Genomic DNA, 21,230 nt, shown 5'->3' on the forward strand with positions numbered 1-21,230 from the left:
ACTTTCTACTCTTTGCCCTCTCATATTTTAGTGACCTCCATGCCAGATGATCTTAAAAACCACCCAAACCATGAACCCTTGCCTAGTTTGAGCCGCTCATTTGCTCATTTCATCCCTCTTCTTGCTTCTGGGCACAGCTTCAGGCCCGAACCAGGATGAATCTCTGTTCCAACAGGAGCCAGACTAACCTGTCCTCACCTGAGGTTGGGGCACATCAGCTTTGGATTGGAGGGACATGTAGCGTGTGGTGCTACACAACAACTCAGGCTGAAAACTTTATCTCCAAATACGATTAGGGAGGATTAGGACAGGGACCATTCCAGAAGGGGCCAGAAAAAGGGCTGTTGGACTGGCTTACCCCTACCTATCTTTAATTTTCTTTTAATGCTTATTTATTTTTGAGAGAGAGAGAGAGACAGACAGACAAGAGTACAAGCAGGGGAGGGGGAGAGAGAGAGGGGGAGACACAGAATCCGAAGCAGACTCCAGGCTCCGAGCTGTCAGCACGGAGCCCGACGCGGGGCTCGAACCCACGAACCGTGAGATCATGACCTGAGCCAAAGTCCGACACTCCACCAACTGAGCCGCCCAGGCGCCCCTACCCCTACCTATCTTTAACTCAACGGCATGTCTTCTGAAGAGCCCGAATCCTCCTGCCCCACGTTCTAGTCTGGGTTATGGACCCCTCAGCACCTAGGTGTTCCTCTAGCATATCCCCAGTTCCCCTGTATTAGGAGCTTTCACATGTGTCTTTTTCTGCTAGTTCCGTCTTCTGCCTGAATATCCTCATTGGCTAGCTGTACGTGGCGTAGAGTAACGTCTCCATCCACAATGAATTCGGTGGATGAATGGACAAACGTACTTGTGGCTAAACAAACGTGAGGACCAGATCTAGCTTCCCCGTGGTATCACTGTGTGCCTTTGGACAGGTTGCTTCAACTCTGTGTTCTGTTTTCTTCTCCTGTGAAATGGGGACATTAATTCCTCCTCTTTATTACCTAAGTGTTGCCGCAAACCTCCAATGACAAAATGCATTTGAAATATCTTTGAAAATTATAAAGTGCCCTGCATTGACTAGGTATTAATGTAGAAAAGTAGATCAGATATGGAGGGAAGTTCTGCCCTGAATAAATGGAACTGTGTGCCGGCTAATTAACAATTACCGGGTGAGCTCTCTTTATAAACGCTTTAGCAGCTTCCTGAGTATTTCTCTCTATGCATCTTTCCAGAGATACTATTTTTGATTTTTTTCTTTAAGAAAATCCACCTATTCCCCACAAATTCTATTTTTATTTTTAAAAATTTTTCATGTTTGCTTATTTTTGAGAGAGAGAGAGAGAGAGACAGATTATAAGCGGGGAAGGGACAGAGAGAGGGAGACACAGAATCCAAAGCAGGCTCCGGGCTCTGAGCTGTCAGCACAGAGCCCAACGCGGGGCTCGAAGTCACAAACTGTGAGATCATGACCTGTGCCGAAGTCGGAAGCTTAAGACTGAGCCACCGGGGCGCCCCCCACAAATTCTATTTTTAAACAAGTCCATCCATGGTGCTAAATAAACCGGTTGGCCCTGGATAAGGCAATACTTTGAGGGGTTGGTAGCATCAGTTTAAATTAATAAAAAGTCCGAGTGACAGACCATTTTGCAATAAATGTAGTTTTATTACTTTCAAACACATGTAATAACAGCACTGGGAACAGAGCTTGGAGAAAGCCTGCATCAGAGAATCAACAAATAAGAACCAGTGGTAATGAGGCTATTCTGGGTGAATGTCCTGCTAAAGACCATCATCCTCAAATTGGCTAACGTTCCCCTGGTGAAATCCATTTACTTAAGAAACACTTTTTCCCTCACTTCATAGACCTTGAGGAAAGTCCCATTAAAAATCACTATACAGGGCACCTGGGTGGCTCAGTCGGTCGGGCGTCTGACTTCAACTCAGGTCATGATCTTGCTGTTCGTGAATTCGAGCTCCGTGTTGGGCTCGGTGCTGACCGCTCGGAGCCTGGAGCCTGCTTTGGATTCTGTGTCTCCCTCTCTCTCTCTCTGTCTCTTTCCCGCTTATACTCTCTCTCTCTCTCAGAAATAAAAATAAACACTAAACATTTTTTTTTTTTAAATCACCACACATTTTAGGCGCCTGGGTGGTTCAGTCGGTTAGGCGTCCAACTCTCGACTTTGGCTCAGGTCATGATCTCGTGGCCTGCCTGGGATTCCGTCTCTCCTCTCTCTGCCCCTCCCCTGCTCGCTTGCGTACGTGTGCGTGTGTGCGCTCGCTCTCAAAATAAATAAATACACTTTCAAATATCACTACACGTGGCTTCTGGATAACCCAGCTTTTCCAAATGCCCACGGATGGCGGCTGGTCTGGCCATAACAAATAGTAATCCCGAGTAGCAAACACCATGTGGCCCCCACGGGGATCAACTTGACCCAGTTTCCCTGAGAACGTCCCCTGTTGGGCACGGGAGGTTCTGAGTCGTCAGTCTCAGGCAGAGCAAGACGGTTGGTCACCCGCTGTCAGCTATGCCTCTAACAGCCACCAAATCTGGAAGAGAGGCGCGGTTGTAGGGAGCTTCCGTCGGAGGGCCAGAGGCGGGCTGGGAGCGTTGCCGCTCACCGAGTCTGCTGGTGTCTCTGCCCGCACTTTTGACCTTTTCTCACCATTTCCTCCCCGAGACATTTCGATCACATCTCTCTTCCCTCACCTCCAACTCCTACGGTCGTAGCACGACTTCAGAAGGTAGGACTGAAACAACAGAGGTGGGTCGTGATAATCATAGCATTTCTATGGTGCTTCCCACGTGCCAGGCACTGCACTCAGCACCCTTGTGTGCGTTAACTGAGTTATCCTCACATTAGCCTTTGGAGCGGGACGTTCCCATTGCCCTCATTTTACTGATGGGGTTAAGTAACTAACCCAAAGCCACAGCACTAGGGAGTTGGGATCTAAAACTCAGGTAGTCTGTGCCCTTCTACCCCCTACACTGCCCTGTCCAGCAAACGCCTGGCTTCTCCCCTTCATGGGACCAAAGCTCTCCTTCCTTCTTTCTGCTTTTGATGGAAATCCTGATGTACACTTGCTTTTCTGTCCAGTCCAGCAGACCCGGAGCGGGTGTTGTGTCCAGCTTTTCCCTGGCTTGTGCTGCTAAATCCTGTGCTTTCCTTGGGCTCTCCCCGGGGCCGAACCAGCTAACATAGCAATGCGTTTCCTGCCTTTCCTACCCGGCTTCTCAGCTCTCAGAGCCACTCAAGGCTATAAAGTGACATCCCCTGGGAGAAAGGGGATGACCATCTGAGGCTAGCCCTCCATTCAATCTCCTCTACACACATAGCTCCTGTAGTAAAGCCGTTGCCTGTGTATCCCCTATGGAGCTTTGGAGCCCACGTAAGAAGAGGCCCTCTCAGCCCTGTTCTGGAAGTCCAGCCTGGGTCCTAGGTTGCAACCTTGGGCGAGTCACTGCCCTTCACCTTTTTCTTTCATTTATAAAATGAAGGGGTCGGACAGAACGGCCTCAAAAGCTCCTTCTAGCCCTAGCAGGCTATGAGATCCCATGACAAGGATATTGGACGGGGAGGGAGTCTGAAAGGAGGAGGAATACCGTAACGCCGCCACCACGAAGGCTGGGAATTTCCAGTTGCTTCTCTGACGGTTCCCAAACAGACCAAAGCGAAAGTGCGTCAAAAGGAGCCCCAGGGTATAATTGTTGTCCTTAGGACAGCAGTGAACTCTTCATTTGACTCCTCCAGGCATCTCTGGGGCGGCAGGGGTGCGGGTGGGTGGCCTGAGATGTTGTCGGAGTGGCCCTTCGTTTCCGATATTGGAGAGTTCGGGGTGAAATTCCTATGATTAAACCTGAAAGAAAACATCTCCCCCCCACCCCCAGAGCACCACATAACCCCAGTGGGGCTTCTGAGCAAAAGAAATGGAATTCAGGGTCTGTTGCTGCAAATAATATTTGACAGAAGCACCCAGAATTGAAATGAGACGCACTCTAAGCACAGGGCTGTATCAGTGAGGGGAGAGCTACATGTGGAGAAGTGCCCGGGGCCGCAGGGCAGGTAAGAGCCAAGGAATACAAAGCGGCTGAGAACACCAGCGTGGGCGAGACGGTCTTCGCTCTCTCCGAGACCCTTCGGGGCTAGAGAGCGAGGCCGAGTCCTGACCTAGTTGTCCCCGCGTGCATTGCTGTGAGCTTTTATTAAGTATTTATGTAGCACTTTTATATCTGACCGAGTGCTTTACAGTCACTTTTATTTGGCTTAGTAAAGTTTTCCTGGAATGCCATCCACTTTACGGTCGGGAGAGTCACCTCGTGTTTGCTCGGCACCTCAGCGCGCTCGGCCTCACACAACGGGCCGCTTGTTCCGGTGGGAGAGCAGGTGCAAAGAGTCAAGGAGCTGAGGGCACCTGCAGCCGCGGGGGCGGTTGGAGTGGGGCGTGCCTTACACCTCAGTTCACCTTTCCTTTCCTCCGTGGTTGTTTGGTTTTATTTTATCGCCGGCAAGCGGGGAGCGGCAGTGCCTGGCTCGGGGTGGCCGAGCACAGCTGTTCCGCTGGCCGGACGCGGGCAGACGGCAGGCTCCTTCCCCTGTGCCAAGTGGCCGAGCGGCTGGCTCTGTTCTGGCTGCCGTGCCCGTGCCCGCCGTCGCCACCGTCCTCCAGCAGGCACACCTGCAGGCCGTGGTCCCTCCTGCTACCTCGTGGCTCAGACTGCAGCCCGGATTCCAGGGCTCTGGGAATGCTTGGAGGGGAAGAAGACGGCAGAAGCAGCCATTCCACTCTGCAGACGAGACTTTCCAGTGTTCTTGGGCAAGTCTGACACCGAGTCACCTTATTCTTGTGGGCTCCCTCTCCCTCCCGGCAGCCCCAGCAGCACCCCGTGCCTGTGCCCCGCAGGTCATGTTGCGGGACGGTGATGTTGTAGCTGGGCAGGAAGAAGTACACCTGTACATCCGCTGTCACAGGTTGGCTGGGGGCTCCAACACGGTTGCTCGTTGAAGACTTCATTTCGTGAGGACCGGGTTTGCCAAAGCCAGAGGCAGGATTGGGTCCACCAAGCCCAGATTGGAAACAGTGGGCCAGAACACTGGAAAATTCGAGAAGTCCAACCACCAGGGGTCTGTGGCTGAGCACGGGGCTACGTTGGTGCTTAGTAGGGGAGTGTTGAGTGGATAGTTACTGATTCTGTTTCTGATGGAACACAGGAAATCCTTTCTCTGACCCCCAAAACTGGGAACCTAGGAACTTCACCACCAGATTTGAAACTTGCTTCTTTCTTCTTCTTCTTCTTCTTCTTCTTTTTTTTTTAAGTAATCGCTACGCCCAATATAGGGCTCAAGCTCATGACCCTGAGATAAAGAGTCTCATGCTTTACTGACTGAGCCAGCCAGATGCCCCTGAAACTCTTTCAAAGTTATTGCCTTGGATATAGCAAGTTGAACAGGTGTATCAGAAGATGTGTTTTTCTGGCAGTAGAATCGCACAGACTCAGAAGCGGGCTGAAGTTTACACTGTTAGAAGAGGGTTTGTGATGTGCATTGATGCGGCCAGCAGGTGTGTATGATGGATGGGCCCGTGTGGGTGCCCACTGATTGGCCCGAGGGGATGGGACAGAGGCTGGAAGGGGTGGCGCTTGGGCTCTGGGAACCCAGCTGCCTGGCTGGCCCAGGCGAGAAGTGACCCCACCACCTGAATAATGATACTCACTGGGGCACAGGGAAGGAGCCCAGCCTTTCTCCACGTCGGCATTGGTTTCCAAAGTGGTGCCACCTGGTGGATGGGACACGGCAGCCGGTTTTCCTGGCAGGGCCCAGACGTAAGTCCAGTGTAAGTCAGGTTCTCAGTCAATGACTGCAGATTTGGGGCAGGGGGAGGCCCCGGAGGGGACCAAGCTGACAAGAGCTGGGGAGAGTAGGTTAGAGTCTCCCCACCATACAAGCTGAGCTTTGGGTGAGGCCTTCGGTGTCAGTTGAGTTCAACAGACATTTACTGACTGCCTACTGTATGCCCGGCACTGGGTAAAGCAGAGGGCCGAGCCACAGATGAATCCAAACAAGGAAACCAGGACGGAGTTTAGGTTTGCACGGCCCGGGGACATCCATCTAGCTGGCAAGAAGAAGTCCTGCCTGAACGTCTGGGGTTCACTCCAGACACCAGCAAGGCTGGCTTTGAGGAGCAAGACTAATTCCAGAGCCAGTCAGCCGAGTGATAACCTTCCTGTGTCTGTTACCACTGGCTCAGGGGCTGGTAGGCCTAGCGTGCTCAGTGAGGATTCTGAGGCCTGGACCCGAATGCGGCTAAGACAAGAGGAGCTGACGGTGAAACAGTGGCAGGAACGTCGAGCTTTCCTTTCAAGTACTTCGGCAGTACCTATTCACAGGGAAACAGTGTGTCTTTCCCTCACGATCTCTGGTGGCTCATTAAATAAGGTTCGGCGGGACGTCCAAAGCAACATTCAGGAGGCTCTCCGCTGTGTGACTCCGTATGCTTGAAAGGCAACACAAGGGAAAAAAGAAGTCCCCGTTTTCCCTCACTCAGACTCGCCTGCCTCTCAAACTGGTCAGTGAAGTGTGACTGTAGGTCGACTTCGAGGGTCCTTTTCTTCATTTTGCAGATCACCGCATTAAAGAATGGATGTCTGTTGCGGGCCCTGCGGGGACCTGAGGCAGACAATGCAGTGTTCTGAAGAGAGAGATTTGAAGAGCGTGTGGGTGTTTTCAAGAGCCGTCTAATTCATTACTTGTGACGCTTCTGCAAAGTGGGAGCAGATGATTTTTGTATCACAGAGAGGAGAGATGTGAAATGTGGGGGGACGAGTGAGCGGAACGGGCTTCTGACATCCCAAGTTGGTCACTGGTGAAACCTGGCTGTCTGCCCCGGGGCCTCAGTAAAATGATTTGCTCTTCAATGGATGACAGTTGATTTTGAACCATTTGAAGTCCTGTCTGGGAAGTCTCCCTCCTCCCCCCGGAGTCCCCCTCCCCCGGAAGTTTTGCGTGAGGGCATCCCTGCTGAAGGGTCCCCTTTAGCCAGGGCCACACGCTCTGCCCCAGCCACACACACATCACTGCGCAATCATAACACGAAAGAAAGCTCTAGTGCTCTCGGCCTTGCCCATTCTTCCCTCATCCTAAACCGCTGGTACCCCTGCATGGACTCATGCTTTAGCGGGGGCATACTTAACACAATGGAGACTCTTCCATTATCCTAAGTCTCTGCAGCACAGGCCTGGGTGGATCTGAAGCTTTGCCCCGACTATTCATTGCAAGGTTGATTCATCCTGTCTCAGGAAGTCCTCCACAAATAACATTTATTGAACACCTCCTGCACATCGGGCGCTGCGTTCAGTGCTTTCACGTGATAACAGCCCTCATCCAGACATGCTGGCCACCGTTGGAAGCACATTGCCTATGTTATCCTAATTTACTGGCATTCGGGACATCAGGTAGTTCTCTAGACAATGCAGGCGGCATCATCCCCATTTCACGGATGAGGAAACTCGAAGCCCCGCAGGGTTTCATCATTTGTCAAAAGGCACGCGGTAAGTGGTGGAACCAGCTTTTGAACCTATGTCTTGACCACGAAGCCGGTGCTCTTTCCGCCGCGTGTCCCAACCCTTCTGAAGCGCATTTTGTACTCGCAGTCTTCGTAAGCTCTCAGATGTCGTTGAGGTACGTGACCCCGTGGTCTGACTCCTTCTGCTCGGCTCTTCTATTTGGGGGAGAGTTACAGCCCCATTTAAGTCCCACCAGCACCGGTGCCAATAATAGCTTGAACGGCTACTGCTTGGTCCCTCTGGGCCCTAGTTTGCCCATGTGTAAGAGGAGGGCGTGGGACTAAATGATTTCAAGGGCTCTTTCCAACTCTGATATTCATTCCCATGAGTTAAAATCTAACTTAAAAAAAGAACTAACTTAAAAACAGGTAAAGATCATTTCCTTTTGGCTCAATTCCAGTGGGACAAGAAAACATCTGGTTTTCTGGGCTAGCTCTCTGGTCTAGAGGGACTTGATAAATGAGTTTGGGGTGATTGAATAATAAATCCCCACTGCACACAGTGTTCTGTTACATCCCTACCCCCCAGTTACTGAGCTTCTGAGTTATATATCGCTTTCTGGTTTTGTAAGAGTTAAACTGGGCCCAGGTCCTCTCCTCCTCGATATGTCCTCCCTCAAGGACACCCCCCAGAGAACCCTTCAGCGGTGCCCCCGGTCCTGGCCTCGCATCCTGACTGGTCAGGTGGTTGGGCTCACGGCCCAGAAGGCAGTTGTCACCGGTGTCCCCGCACACCAGGCCCTGCCTATCCTGGAGTCTTTCTCACAAGAATCACTTTGGCCTCCTTTCTTACTTTTCTCTCTCCTCACCTCGAGGTTCGTCTGCAGAGTTTGCTTCTTTAGACAAACGTTCAGGTGATCCCATCTCCCCCATTTTCTCTCTACCTTCCCTTCTCTGCAGGGGGGCTGCTCCCCACAGCCAGACTCTTCTCCCCGTGGCGGGTGATTCTCAACTTCTCACGCTTTCCTCACCATCTGGAAAATATTCTTCACTTCTATAGGTTTAAATGACTTCTTGATTATATTCCAAGACCAATCTTGTAGTCCCTCCTCACAGGGAGGTTTGAAACTAGGTTAAAAAAACAAAACAAAACAGATTCCAATACAGTTATTCCCTTCTATAGCTAATGCCCACTCAGTGAGATATAGATTGTTCACATCTCTCTGGTTTCTTCTCTAGCTTTTGCTTCCTTTCTCTTGAAATGTATTTGTAATTAATCGCTGAAAGGCTATTGTTTGAGGACAGAGGTACTTCGTGGAGTATGGCGGATACATGTTTCTGGCACTCTCCTGCTTGAAATTTGCTCTCCAGTGGTACTGCTGTGCCGACAAATATAGAAAATATTTTCCTTTAAGTACGTGCATCAATAAATAAGAAGCAAACTGTTGCTAACTCTATTAAATGCATTTACAAAACTCAGCTATTCTTACCTTTGCTTTATTTTTCTGTTCATTTATGTGAATTAAGACTGCGTGTTGGATAGAAAGAAGAACATTTTCTTAGGCCTCTTAATACGATGCTCTAGTTTGTTTTCAAAGCTATTTATACTCTTTCAATTATCCCATTTTTCCACAGTGATTATTGTGGCTGGAGTACTTTGCAGAGAAACGAGCTTATAAATCAGGGGCTGCATGCAATACCGCAATCTTTCCATAAGATGGCGCTCTGAGAATGTGAGCTCTATAACTTACTGGTAGATCTCTATATAGTCTGGCAGCAAATTAAGCTTTTGTAAAATCACATATTTTGGGCGGGGGAGAGAGTCAGTCCTTCTAAGACTTGCTCTGAAACACTTGCCACCATTCTAATGCCTAGGGGAAGAAGGAAAGTGAATTTTCTAGCAGCCTCCCTGTCTTATATCAGTGCTAGCCATGTTTGAAATCAGCAATGTGCATTTCAGGAACCTTTCAAAGAATGGAATTTCTTCTAAAGGGGGGATTGTGATACTAACAACTTGTGCTTATTAGAAAAGCCCCTCTCTGGGTCTCAGTGTCTTCACCTACCAGTGAGTGGATCGGACAAGATGATCTGTTAAGAGTGCTTCCATTTGCAGTGTTTTCTACATTTGAATTCATTGATTTCTTTCCACTACACCCTTGCTGCCTCAGCCAGCACAGAAATGGGAAGAAAAGATCGCCCATTTTACGCTTGTTTGACTCTATTCCTCTTCTACAAGTGCTCTCTTTGCTTCAACTGTCCCAAGACAAGCATGCCCAGATGTCCTGTTTTAATTAGGTTCCTTTTCTCTTTATGGCTTTTGCACCCGTCTCCCCCCCTCCTCCCCCATCCCTGACCAATCTGCCCGAACAGAAGCATGTCCCCCTTTTCACTTCACGAATAGGGTTTTCTTGGCATTATGGCATTCACTTTTGTGCTAAGCAGATACCCAAAGTGGAGGAGAGAAGGCAAAGGCACCACGTGTAACGCTTAAAGGTGACGCTTCTCAGATCGCATGGAGCAGGTCCAGTTAAGAAAACTTTAGATTCCGGGGATAGGAACCTCCTCTCCCTGTTCGTTTTTTCTTCTCTGCTGGCCGGTACTCACTGCCAGAGCCACGTCAAAGCTTAGGAAGGAAGCAGTATTCCTGAGAGAGGACAATTAATCTAATGACAGATGAGTGTCACTAAGTAGCTAACTCATCGTTAAAACCCTCCATGGCCCGCAGCGTCCCCGTTCCCGACACTCTGGGCCGCCTGTGGGTGAGGGTCCGCGCTTCAATGGCTTGTCCTCATTCAGAGCCTCTCAGGAACCACGCATGCCCGTGGCACAGAGGGAGAGGACGGAAATGAAGTGGTGCATTAATTAACTAATTAATTAATGCCAAACTATGGAGGCACCCGTAACCGAGTCCCTCTGGGCTTGAAGCCCAGAGCATGCGTGTTACATAAAATTCCCCGGGGCGCATCATGTATGGCACCTTTCTGTAGCCAAGGTGCCGAAGGCAGGGAGTCATTGAGCACAACATTCTCTTGCATTCGTTTTCCTGTTTTCCTCAGAGGTTTCAAATCACCTTTGGTGCTTGTCTCGTGGTATGGTGCTGGTGGATTTTTTGCTTCTCTGACCTCAACACCGTATCTCCCAAGGACGCATATATTTCGCCGAACAGCGACACTGTTGGGTCTGTGTTTAGGAGAAGAAACTCCATACACAGGGCTTCTCCCCGAGGGTTTTCGAGGGCAAGCTCGGGGGTCGGCGGAGTAGGTGAGGAGAACTGCCGTCACGTGCCCCGTGGTGAGCCTTGAGGAGCCCGGCGGGTAGCTCGTGAATTGTGTCATACAGTGGAGCTGTGTGACGAGGAAATGGCACATGTCTAGTCAGCGTGGACCATTTCTAAGGGAGCAGTAGTGGCACAGTGGTTAGGAACAGAGGCAGTTGGGGCGCGTGGGCGGCTCAGTCAGTGAAGTGTCTGACTCTTGATTTTGGCTCAGGTCATGATCTCACCGTTCACGGGATCGTGTCCCACGCCGGGCTCTGCACTGACAGCGTGGGGCCTGCTTGGGATTCCGTCTCTCTGCCCCTCCCCCTGCTCGTGCTCGTGCGCATTCTCTCTCTCTCTCTCTCTCAAAATAAATAAACTTAAAAAAAAAAAAAAAAGAACAGAGGTAGCCAGGGCTGCCTTCCAGTGGAGCATGTGACTGTCAGCCTCGGGGTTGTGATTTCAAGCCCCATGTTGGGCGTAGAGATTACGTAAAAAACTAAAATCTTAAAGGTAACAGAGGCCGCTAGAGATAGACTTTCACAAGGTTGCAAACTCCAGCTTTCTTGGGCAGGTGACTTCACTGCTCCGCACCTCAGTTTCCTCATCTGTAAAACAGGGCTGATAATAATAGTGTCTGTCTTGGGGCACCTGGGTGGCTCAGTCGGTTAAGCATGCGACTCCTGGCTTCAGCTTCAGTCACGATCTCACAGTTCATGGGATTGAGCCTCAGGTCGGGCTCTGTGCTGAGAGCGCAGAGCCTGCTGGGGATTCTCTCTCTCTCTCTCTCTCTCTCTCTCTCTCACTCTCTGCCCCCCCACCCCGCTTACACATGCGTGTGTACACGCTCTCTCTCTCTCTCTTTCTCTCTCAAAATAAATAAGCATTTTTTAAAAACTCCAAGGAAAATAATAGTGTCTGTCTCATTGGGTTGTTCAGAGGAGTCAGTGAGATAGTACACGTTTTCTTTTTCCTTAGTGCTGTGAACCGTATCTGGCACAGAAAGCGTTCAGTTCTGACCGCTATTGTTATTGTAAGTACCACGAGGTGCTTTGGGTAGTACGAAAGAGAACTAACCAAGCCTCTGCCCTCGAAGACCTCACAGACTTTATGGGCTGGCGAATGGAATGCACGTAAGAACGGGAGCAAGTAGGACGCTCCTCACGATCCGGTTACACACAAGGGCCGCGGGTCAGGATGAATCGGAGTGGTTCACGGAGGCCCTCGGTTCCTTTCAGGAAAGGCCTTTTAGGCCCCTGCGGGGAAGGTGAGCAAGACCTTGAACAACTTTTCTGCTTCCTTTTGAGAGAAGGTAACCATAATAATGTACATCCATATTCGCAGCCTCACTGATCTACTGTCCTTTTGAAATAAGCCGGTTGGAGTTAGCTCGTTGAAGAGGAGAAAACACACAGGCGGTGTTTAACCTAACAAAGCAGAGTTCGTGACCTGATGATGAGCATCTGAGGTTTGAAGGTGTTCTGGGGTGACATCGTGCATGTTGCATTCTGTAAATATCTGTTCTGACATCAGAAGTCACCTTTAGGCTGGGCTGCTGGTCGTGGCCGACATAACTCTTTACGAAAATTAACTCCTGGGCCGCCTGGGTGGCTCAGTCAGTTAAGTGTCCGTCTTCGGCTCAGGTCATAATTCCCCAGTTCGCGGGTTCGAGCCCCGTGTTGGGCTCTATGCTGACAGCCCAGAGCCTGGAGTCTGCTTTGGATTCTGTGTCTCCCTCTCTCTGTTTCCTCCCCCGCTCCTGCTCTGTCTCCCTCTTTCTCTCTCTCTCAAAAATAAACATTAAGAAATTTTAATTAAAAAAGAACGTTACTAGATAAAATTTCAATCATTAAAAATTAAATTTTTATAAAGATTTAAAAAGTAAAAGATATGGAAGAACGTAAAAGAAAAAATTCACAGTTCCCCAATATCGCCCCTTGCTCACCAGAGGTAACTGCTATTACCGTTTCTGAAAAATGTTCTGTATTTGAACACGCATAAGGCATAGGCGACTGATGCATACGCATGGCCATTTTTACCCCAAATGGGATCACACTGCACGTTCGTGACCACTGCCTGTATCGGTGACAGCGTATCTTGGATTTGGTTCCGTGTCACCGCCTATAGATCGACTATGTTCTTTTAACGTCTGCATAATATTCCATTACAACACTCATTGCTTTTAAGATTCCATTCCATAATTTGTCTGGCTAAGGGGAGCAGGGGAGAGAGGACAAGGACCCCGAGGTTTAAAACAATCCCACGAAATTTTAGCCGCTATGAGAATCTGTCGGATCGGTACTTTTGGTTACTGCTTTGCAGAATACGTAAAATAAAGGCAAGTTTTAGGTCTAAGCCACAGGCCAGCTCTTCCTAACACTTCTGTAACCAGAAACCATGCTTAATTTACTAAAGTCCTCTGAGGATTTAAACAGCACATGGATAGAGCGGAACAGTGGATGCTATTTCGACTTTCAAAAAGTTTGGCAAGCTTTTCAACCCAAAGCTGTTTTTACGAAATTGAGTCACCAAGGGATTGGAGAGCAGTGTTTTGTCCTGGCTCCTGATCCGTGGCTTGGAGATAAGAAACAAAGAAACAAACAAACAAAAATAGAGTGAAAGGGACGCTTTTCTGAATGGCAGAAAAGAATACTGGAGGGCTACAAGGGATCAGCTCCGGGACTAATTCGATTTCATATTTATAGATGATTTGGAAGAGGAAGTATAGGACAAAATTGCTACGTTGGCAGATGTCTTTACGCTATTCCAATGAGGATCGTAAACTTCAGGAAGACCTTTGTTTTGTAGGAGCGGGCATGAAAGTGGCCGGCAAGCTTCGATATGAATAAACCCACAGAAATGTCTCTGGGGATGCATTCCTGAAGTTCATTTCCGAAGATTTATAATAGCCCTACCTCTTTATCTGTGAATAGGGTCTCTGCTTCAGGTGTCAGTAGGTGCAAAGAAAGGGACAGTGAAGTTGCTGGTATCATCAGGAGGGAGATGGTATTTAAACAGCATTATGTGGACGTAAAAGAGGAGACTAGGAAGCTGATCGCCACAAGATACATAAATAAAGAATGCTGCTTTGCGTTTCTCTAGCATAGCCCCAAAGGCAATTGGTATTCGATGGCCAGTGAGTTGTCTGTTCACTAACGTTCAAAGTGAAATAAGCCGAGTAGGTTAGGCTATCATTTCAGAAGAAATGCAGTCAAGTGTTCTCTTCAACTTTACCACAAAATATTTTCCTGGCGGGCTCGGGTGGTAGAGCGCACGACTCTTGATCTTGGGGGGGTTGTGAGTTCGAGCCCCACGTTTGGCGTAGAGGTTACTTAAAAAAAGTATCTTCCTTTTCAGAGGGCAACTTTTCATTATGAAAGTCAGAACTAGATGTCCTGACCTCCTCTGCCCCCACACATGTTTTTCAAAGCGTGTCTTTCATACTGGCAGATACATTGTATCATGGAAGGGAACACCTAACAGAACCAGATCAGTGTCTTCAGAAGTTGTGGAATTTTCGGTAATAAATGATAAAGATGTCTGCCCCACCCACCTCGCGGTGTGGTTGAGAAACTCAAGCCAGCTGGATGATAAGAAACTGCCTTGTAAAGTGCTGTACAGTAACACGGTAATATTACTTATTGGATGTTGTAATTTGGGATTAGAAATAGGAGGTGATTAAAGTCTAGGAAATTATCCTTTGTAGGTATTCGTGCAAATGTGCAAAGACTGGTATACAAGGATCTTCTTTGCATTGTTGTTTATATTAGCACATTATTAGAAGTAACTCAATTGTTCATCAGGGATTGGATAAATAAATTATGACATAGCCACACAGAAGAATGACAACAAGACATGTGTGTTGTGACATGGAACTATGTCCACGATATACATTAAGTGATAAAAAGCTGCAAGTCAGCATGACTAGTATGCTTCCGATTTGGGTTAAAATTATGTATTACTAAAAGTGTGTAGAAACCTCTAGAAGAATACAGATGAGACTGTTAGCCATGCTTCTCTCTGGAAGGATAGGATGATGGGGAACTTTTACTTTATGCTTTGTTTATTCCTGTACTGTTTGAATCGTTTACGATGCACATTATTCTTTTTGTAATTTAAAATGTGATGAAGGGGCACCTGGGTGGCTTAGTCGGTTAAGTGCCCAACTTCGGCTCAGGTCACGGTCTCACTGTTTGTGAGTTCGAGCCCCGTGTCGGGCTCTGTACTGACAGCACAGAGCCTGGAGCCTGGAGCCCGCTTTGGATTCTGTGTCTCCCTCTCTCTCTGCCCCTCCCCTGCTTGTGCTGTCTCTCTCAAAAATAAATAAACATTAAAAAAACCCAGCATACAATAAAACGGGATTAAGGGGCACGTGGGTGGCTCAGTTGGTTAAGTGTCCAACTTCAGCTCAGGTCATGATCTCATGGTTCATGAGTTCGAGCCCCACATCGGGCTCTGTGCTGACAGCACAGAGCCTGGAGCCTGGAGCCCGGAGCCCACTTCGGATTCTGTGTCTCCCTCTCTCTCTGCCCCTTCCCCACTCGCGCTTTGTCTCTCTTCCTCTCTCAAAAATAAATCAACATTAAAAAAATTCAATAAAATGAAATGTGAATAAAAGAAACATGAATTTGCCCTCACCCTGACTATTCTGTTATAATTGGGCGGGGAGGGGGGGAGCGTAGAAGGTGAGGGGTGAATTTATGTTGCGCGTGACTTGGGAATGCCTCCTGAAAAGAAACCCGGGGTCCAAAGCCCGCAGGAAATGGTGAGAGGAGGAAGTGGAGGAGACCGAAGAGGTAAAGAACAGGCGAGCGCCTTTCTTTTTCCACTAAGTGGAAAGCACACTCAGAGTTAAGGTCCCTTCTGCGTGCCCCCCTAACCGAGGCCCAGGACCTCCCTTAACATGGCTCTCATCTCTCTGAGCTGCCTTTGGCCCTTGCTCTTCTGGACACCACACTAGATCCAGAATACAATAAGGGCGGAGACTTTGTCGTGGTCATTGTTGTATCCCCAACTCCTAGCAAACAAAAGAATGTTGAATCAGTGTTTGTTGGCTGCCGAGTGAATGTTCTCCATTGCAAATAGACTGTATCTTGAGCGGTTTACTTTTGCACCGTGGGGTCATCCCATGGTTTAAAAGGCTGAACAGAGCTTGTGGTCAGCTTGACCACTGGTGTCACGTATAGTTAGCTTTTATTTGGCTCGGGACTCTCCTGTGACAAAGCTTTTCTCTACTCTCCCCTTTCCAGATATAGCCAGAAGGCAGCGAGGAATGGCATGAAAAATCAGTTCAACCTCCACGAGCTGAAAATGAAGGGCCCCGAGCCAGTGGTCAGTCAAATCATTGACAAACTGAAGCACATTAACCAGGTAAGTGATACATTGGACAAAAATGGAAATGGGAAAAAATGAGGGAGGGACAGTATCTGCTGTTCCAACTGTGTTGCTGCATTTTCGTCAAAGATTCTTTCTGTTAACAAGGACTTCTGACCCTTGTTTTTCACCCCGTTTTTATTTTGTTTTATTTCATTTTATTAAGTTTACTTATTTAGTTTTAGTAAGCTCTGTGCCCAGTGCGGGGCTCGAACCCATGACCCTGAGACCAAGGGTCGCACGCTCTTCTGACTGAGCCAGCCAGGCGCCCCTCCGCTCCACTTTTAAATTATGAAGGTAATTTTGTAATATTAGAGAAAACTCGGAAAATGGAGGGGAAAATATTTCTCACAATCCCACTACTCTATCCTGTTTTCATTTTTACCTGTTCTTTTCTAATATTTGTTCAGAAAACCACAGTCACACAGACTTTTTACATAATCGGAGCTGCACAAGTGATTTATAGTTCTTAAAATTAGCACTATATTGGAAGCACTTTTTCTTGTTGTGACAAATCTTCATATTAATCATTTTTTGTGGCTGCTTAAGATTTCTTTAAGTATTCATCATATTTAATTAGCTTGCTTTTGCTGGACATTGAGATTGCTTCAAATTTTTTACCATCATAAATAAAGCTACCTCTTCACGCATGGTGCTTTCTTCCTATGTTAGATCATTTTCTTAAAATATTGGAATTACCAGGTTAGAGGATGTGAGCATTGTAGTACATGTTTCCAAATTGCTTTCCAATGGGGAGATGTCAGCTTTCACCGCCACTAGGAAGATACTAGAAGACCAGCTTCACTGCACCCTTGCCAACTTCTGACTCACTGCCATGCACAGAGACACCCACAGATTCCCTTGACCTGTACACAGAGTTTTTCCTCTCATGAGGCGTTTAGTAACTAAGACACAAATAGAAGTTAGTCGTACCATCTGCTTGTGATTGCTTTGTGGCCACAATAAAAAAAAATGCCACCCAAAGTGCCACCGTTTACCAGAGTGACAGTGTTCCTGCTCCGTGATCCATGGGTGGGAGGGCCCTGGCACCCACTGACTTCTATTTGTAGCTTAGGAAGAACTTTCATGCGACTAAAATCCTATGCAAGAACAGAGGTTTCTGTATGAAGACATTGGCATGGTTTTGTTTTTTAATACGAAGGTTAGCAATGACATTTTTGTGGTTCTTAGAAAATGTTAGGAAGGGCTTTCTAACAGTGGTATATTTCACTGCAAATGGCTTTGTGAAAATATTTACAACACACTTGGGTGGGACTCCTCCGGTGCCCAGTAATGTGCTCTGTACCCAGTGAACACTTAATAAATAGTCGTCAGCGCTGCTAAGCATGTGACGATGACAGTATTGGCCTAAAAGATCCTTCTTTCTGTGACATCACAACCTCGCTACGTTCTACGAAGCCTGGTGAAAGGTAGTAGGATTCTTTCCAAACGCATCTCTGAGGGGGTCAGAGCACAACGTAGACCACTTCCGGCTGGACACCGAGGGCATGATGGGCTTTACCTGGGGACAATAGCAGTATTTGTCCTCTGAATGATTTCCAAATGATCTCTGACCAGCTGTGTCTGGGTGGCTCCACTCAACTGGTGAGGTCCCAACACTGGTGACGCCAAACTCTCAGGCGCCGTCACTGTGCCCCTAATCCTAAAAGAATACTATCAATAGATCTCTTCGGTCGACGAACCTTAAGGGACACCTGCTATGTGCTCAGCCAAGTGCCAGGGGCTTTGGGATTCACAAGAAGTCTAGTCCTCTGTATTCACAGCTTCCTTGGCGGGGAAGCCCAAGCACGGAAAGTGCTTAAAGGTAAGAGGCAGCCTGTGATGAGGAGCCAGAAGAGGGTTTTTGTGCGCCGGTTCTGGCTGGGTTGCGTAGGCCTGAGGTGGGCCAGGCTAGGGGAAGAAGGAACGCACAGGGGGCAAGTGCCAAGAGCTGCCATAAACAATGAGTGCGCAGAGACAAGAGAGGGAGCAGCAGTCCCAGGAAAGATCAAGGGCCCGAGCATGGACCTCCACCGTGGTTAAAGGGAATGCTGTGTCAGACATGGGCTCCTATGTGATCCAGTGGTCACTAAAAATACTTACAGCCTTTCGGCAAAGACTTTGCACGTTTGATATTAATCCTATGGGAGACCGTGTGGGGTAGTGGGAAGAGCATGGGCTTTGGATCCAGATGGATCTGAATTTGGCCGTGGATCTTACTAGGTGTGTAACCTGGGGCAAGTCATTCGACTCGAGCTTTAGTTTTCTCCTCCGTACTATAGAAAGATATCAAAACCTCTCAGAAGGTTATCGTGAGGATTCGAAATTTTATCTGTCCCCCCCCCCGTTGTAGAAAACTTGACTAGATGACACGTGTAACGTATTTTATATATTCCATATATTTTTCATATATACACAAATGTATATAATTGCATGTGCATGACAGATAATACGTGGCAGTTAAGACTATTATAATTCAGGATTTCCCCTGTAGGCAGGACTTGAGTTTGAAGGGGAGCGGTATTCCAGTACTTTTTGCCCGTCTAATCTGCTCCCCCAATTTGTGTGGTTGTCGATCCCTTTGGTGTGTCTCTTCCTCCTCCGTACTGTTTCCTTCCGTGCCTTTCCTCTGACTTCCAGCCCACAAGAGCTGAAACCACTTCATAGGTAGGGAGGTGTATATCGTGAGAGTCGAAAAGTCACCTTTACAGTTTCTTTCTCCCACCTCTGCAGTAAATGCGTATGTGAACATTTTTGGTTCCCTTACAAATACCATTGAGCAACCAATTAATTCTCATTGATAGACCAGTTTTACCTGTTTAAGTAGAGCTGTTAAAATTGGTTGGGCTCCAAACACCCACACTGAGTTCTTCTTCTCATCTGTCTTGCTTTACATGGCAAAACACATTTGTTTTCAGACCTTCGATAAAATTTGTGGTTTGGCTGTGATTCAATCTGAAAGTGAGACATTTTAGGAAAGTCGAGGAAGAATGTTAGGATGGCAGTAATGACGGCGAAGAAGATGATGATGATGTGTCATATCTGTATAGCGTTTAGGCATTTTTCAAAGTGATTTCTTGTTCTAAACGTCTAACTGGTTACATTGGGAAAAGCGTTCAGCCTGGAACAGTATAAGATATAGTACCGTCACAGAATCATTCTTTTCAAGAGCTCATTGTGACCTTTGGACATTGCCTCGTCCTTACTGACCCTGCGGGGTAAATGATAAATAATCTTGGTCCCTTTTTGTGGCTAGGGAAACTGAGGCAGCAAGCCAGTGAAGGCTGTGTGGGCATGCTGCCAAAACGTCCAGCGAGTTCAGTTGAAAACGCGATCCGTCATCCAGATGCTGCTTCCCATACGCTGCCAAACATCTGGATTCACTGAATGCCTCACTAGACTGACCTAAAGTTTTAGTGATTGGAAGCGGGGAGCGGGGGTGGGGGGTGGGGGATAGAATCAAGTTAACGTGCCCAGGTTCACGTGTAAGTGAGTGGCGAGTCCCGGAGTACAATGTTGTTTTCCTAGGCCCCCCGCTTGGTGCCGTGTCTAGGAAACTCCAGTAGGATGCTCCAAAAGACGCATCTGTAGATGCAGGGCCACTTACTTCTGTCTATCTAGGTATCAGATGGACTGCAGCTCGGCCATTTATGAGCACTTCCCGAAATAACTCTTCGCTTTCTCACATGGAAATTCTCAGCTGCCTCCTTTCAGGTTATACTTGCTGTTGATAGCACTGGAAATAATACACTCACTAAGGGAATAAAGTAACATTATTTCCAGATTGACAGTCCCGTGGTGTGACCTTGAGGGGATGGGTTCAGGGTCAGGCCTGGGCCCCTTTCCTGGGAAGGCCTGCAGGTGTGGAATGTCCTCCCCTCCTCCTTCGAAGCCAGAGTTCATGTGTAACATTCCCACGATTGGAAATGAGGACCTTTTTATTTCCTTTTCGGTTTCCAATTTGTGTGAGGATTTATTGCCGTGTGTTCGCAGAGGAACTGGACGCTTTTAAGGCCTCGGCGTCAGTTCTGAAATTTGCTAGGCCCTGTTACTTTCAAACAACAACAACAACAACAACAACAACAACAAGTTTTATTTTTGTTAGTGTTCTGCTCCAAGGCTCCTGTGTGGAGAGAAGACCCCCCAAACACCAAGAATGATCGCAATACCTTCTTACCCCAGCGATATTGTGGGCCATTTGCCCTCTAACCTAGCCTCGTTGGGGACGTTTTCTCTCTCTTTAAGAGTAGCTCTGTAGTTAGTGCGAATTTAGCAGTCCCTAAACCGCTGTCAGTTATTGTTCCCGAGGAGAATCTAGCTGTTTATTGTTTGCCGCCAGTTTCAGTTCAGGTTCAGATGAAATTCCAGAAATTGTTTCCTGCCTGTTGTAAACAGTCGAAGCCAGAGCAGTCAATACCTGCCCATTTGGTGTCTGAGCTTTTCATTCAGAGCTGGATAAAGTCTCATCTGTTCGGGATGGCTGAAATGTCCTGCTGAATGGTGGGGGAGTGGACGAGGTGGCCTCTTAAGATTCCTTCCAGCCGTGTGATTCTGTGATTTGTAGCTCAAGGTCAGCCTTTAACCCAGCACCCTCTTGTGAACAAGTCTTGTGACTTTATTCTCTGCTCTGCCGCTCTTTTTAAAACACCCTGTTCCCAGGTCACCCCTTTCTACTTTGTAACCTCTCATCTTTTCAGAGATTGTTCTCTTCCCACCAGTCCTCCAGCCTGGGCAGATGGAACTTCAACTTGCCCTTCCCCCCACCCAATTCCTCTGTCCTACTGCCTTGTTCCCGTTAGGCTATGAAAGCATCAAACTATGAAAACACGTTTGCATCCATCACCCCTAAGGTTTCCCTCCTCCGGGGCCAGATAGGCGACCTGTCTTCGGATCACGTGAGCCACGTGACCCCATGCGAAGGATGTCAGTTCCGCCATGTAATTGCACTGCACAGTTCAGTTTGTAAAGCTCTTTCACGTACGTTAGATACACTGATCTTCACGATGGCTCTGAGAAGCAGGCCTTATTGCCTACATTTACCAGATGAAGAAACTCGGGGCCCCGGAAGGGCTAAGTGACCTACATGTAGTAAGTGGTAGGCCTA

At 48.0% G+C, this 21,230-nt stretch overlaps 1 protein-coding gene across 1 annotated transcript in view; it reads left to right on the plus strand.

The window, feature by feature from the left end:
• The window catches only part of GPC3 (glypican 3), a 422,702-nt gene that overhangs the window by 306,228 nt on the left and 95,244 nt on the right, over positions 1–21,230 (plus strand). Inside the window, exon 6 of the mRNA XM_081794176.1 lies at positions 16,003–16,123. Within this exon, the coding sequence (XP_081650302.1) occupies positions 16,003–16,123 (121 nt within the window). The remainder of the gene's footprint in view (positions 1–16,002; positions 16,124–21,230) is intronic.

Source organism: Panthera onca, chromosome X (assembly GCF_046562875.1).
Source record: "Panthera onca isolate mPanOnc1 chromosome X, mPanOnc1 haplotype 2, whole genome shotgun sequence".
Lineage (NCBI taxonomy): Eukaryota > Metazoa > Chordata > Mammalia > Carnivora > Felidae > Panthera > Panthera onca.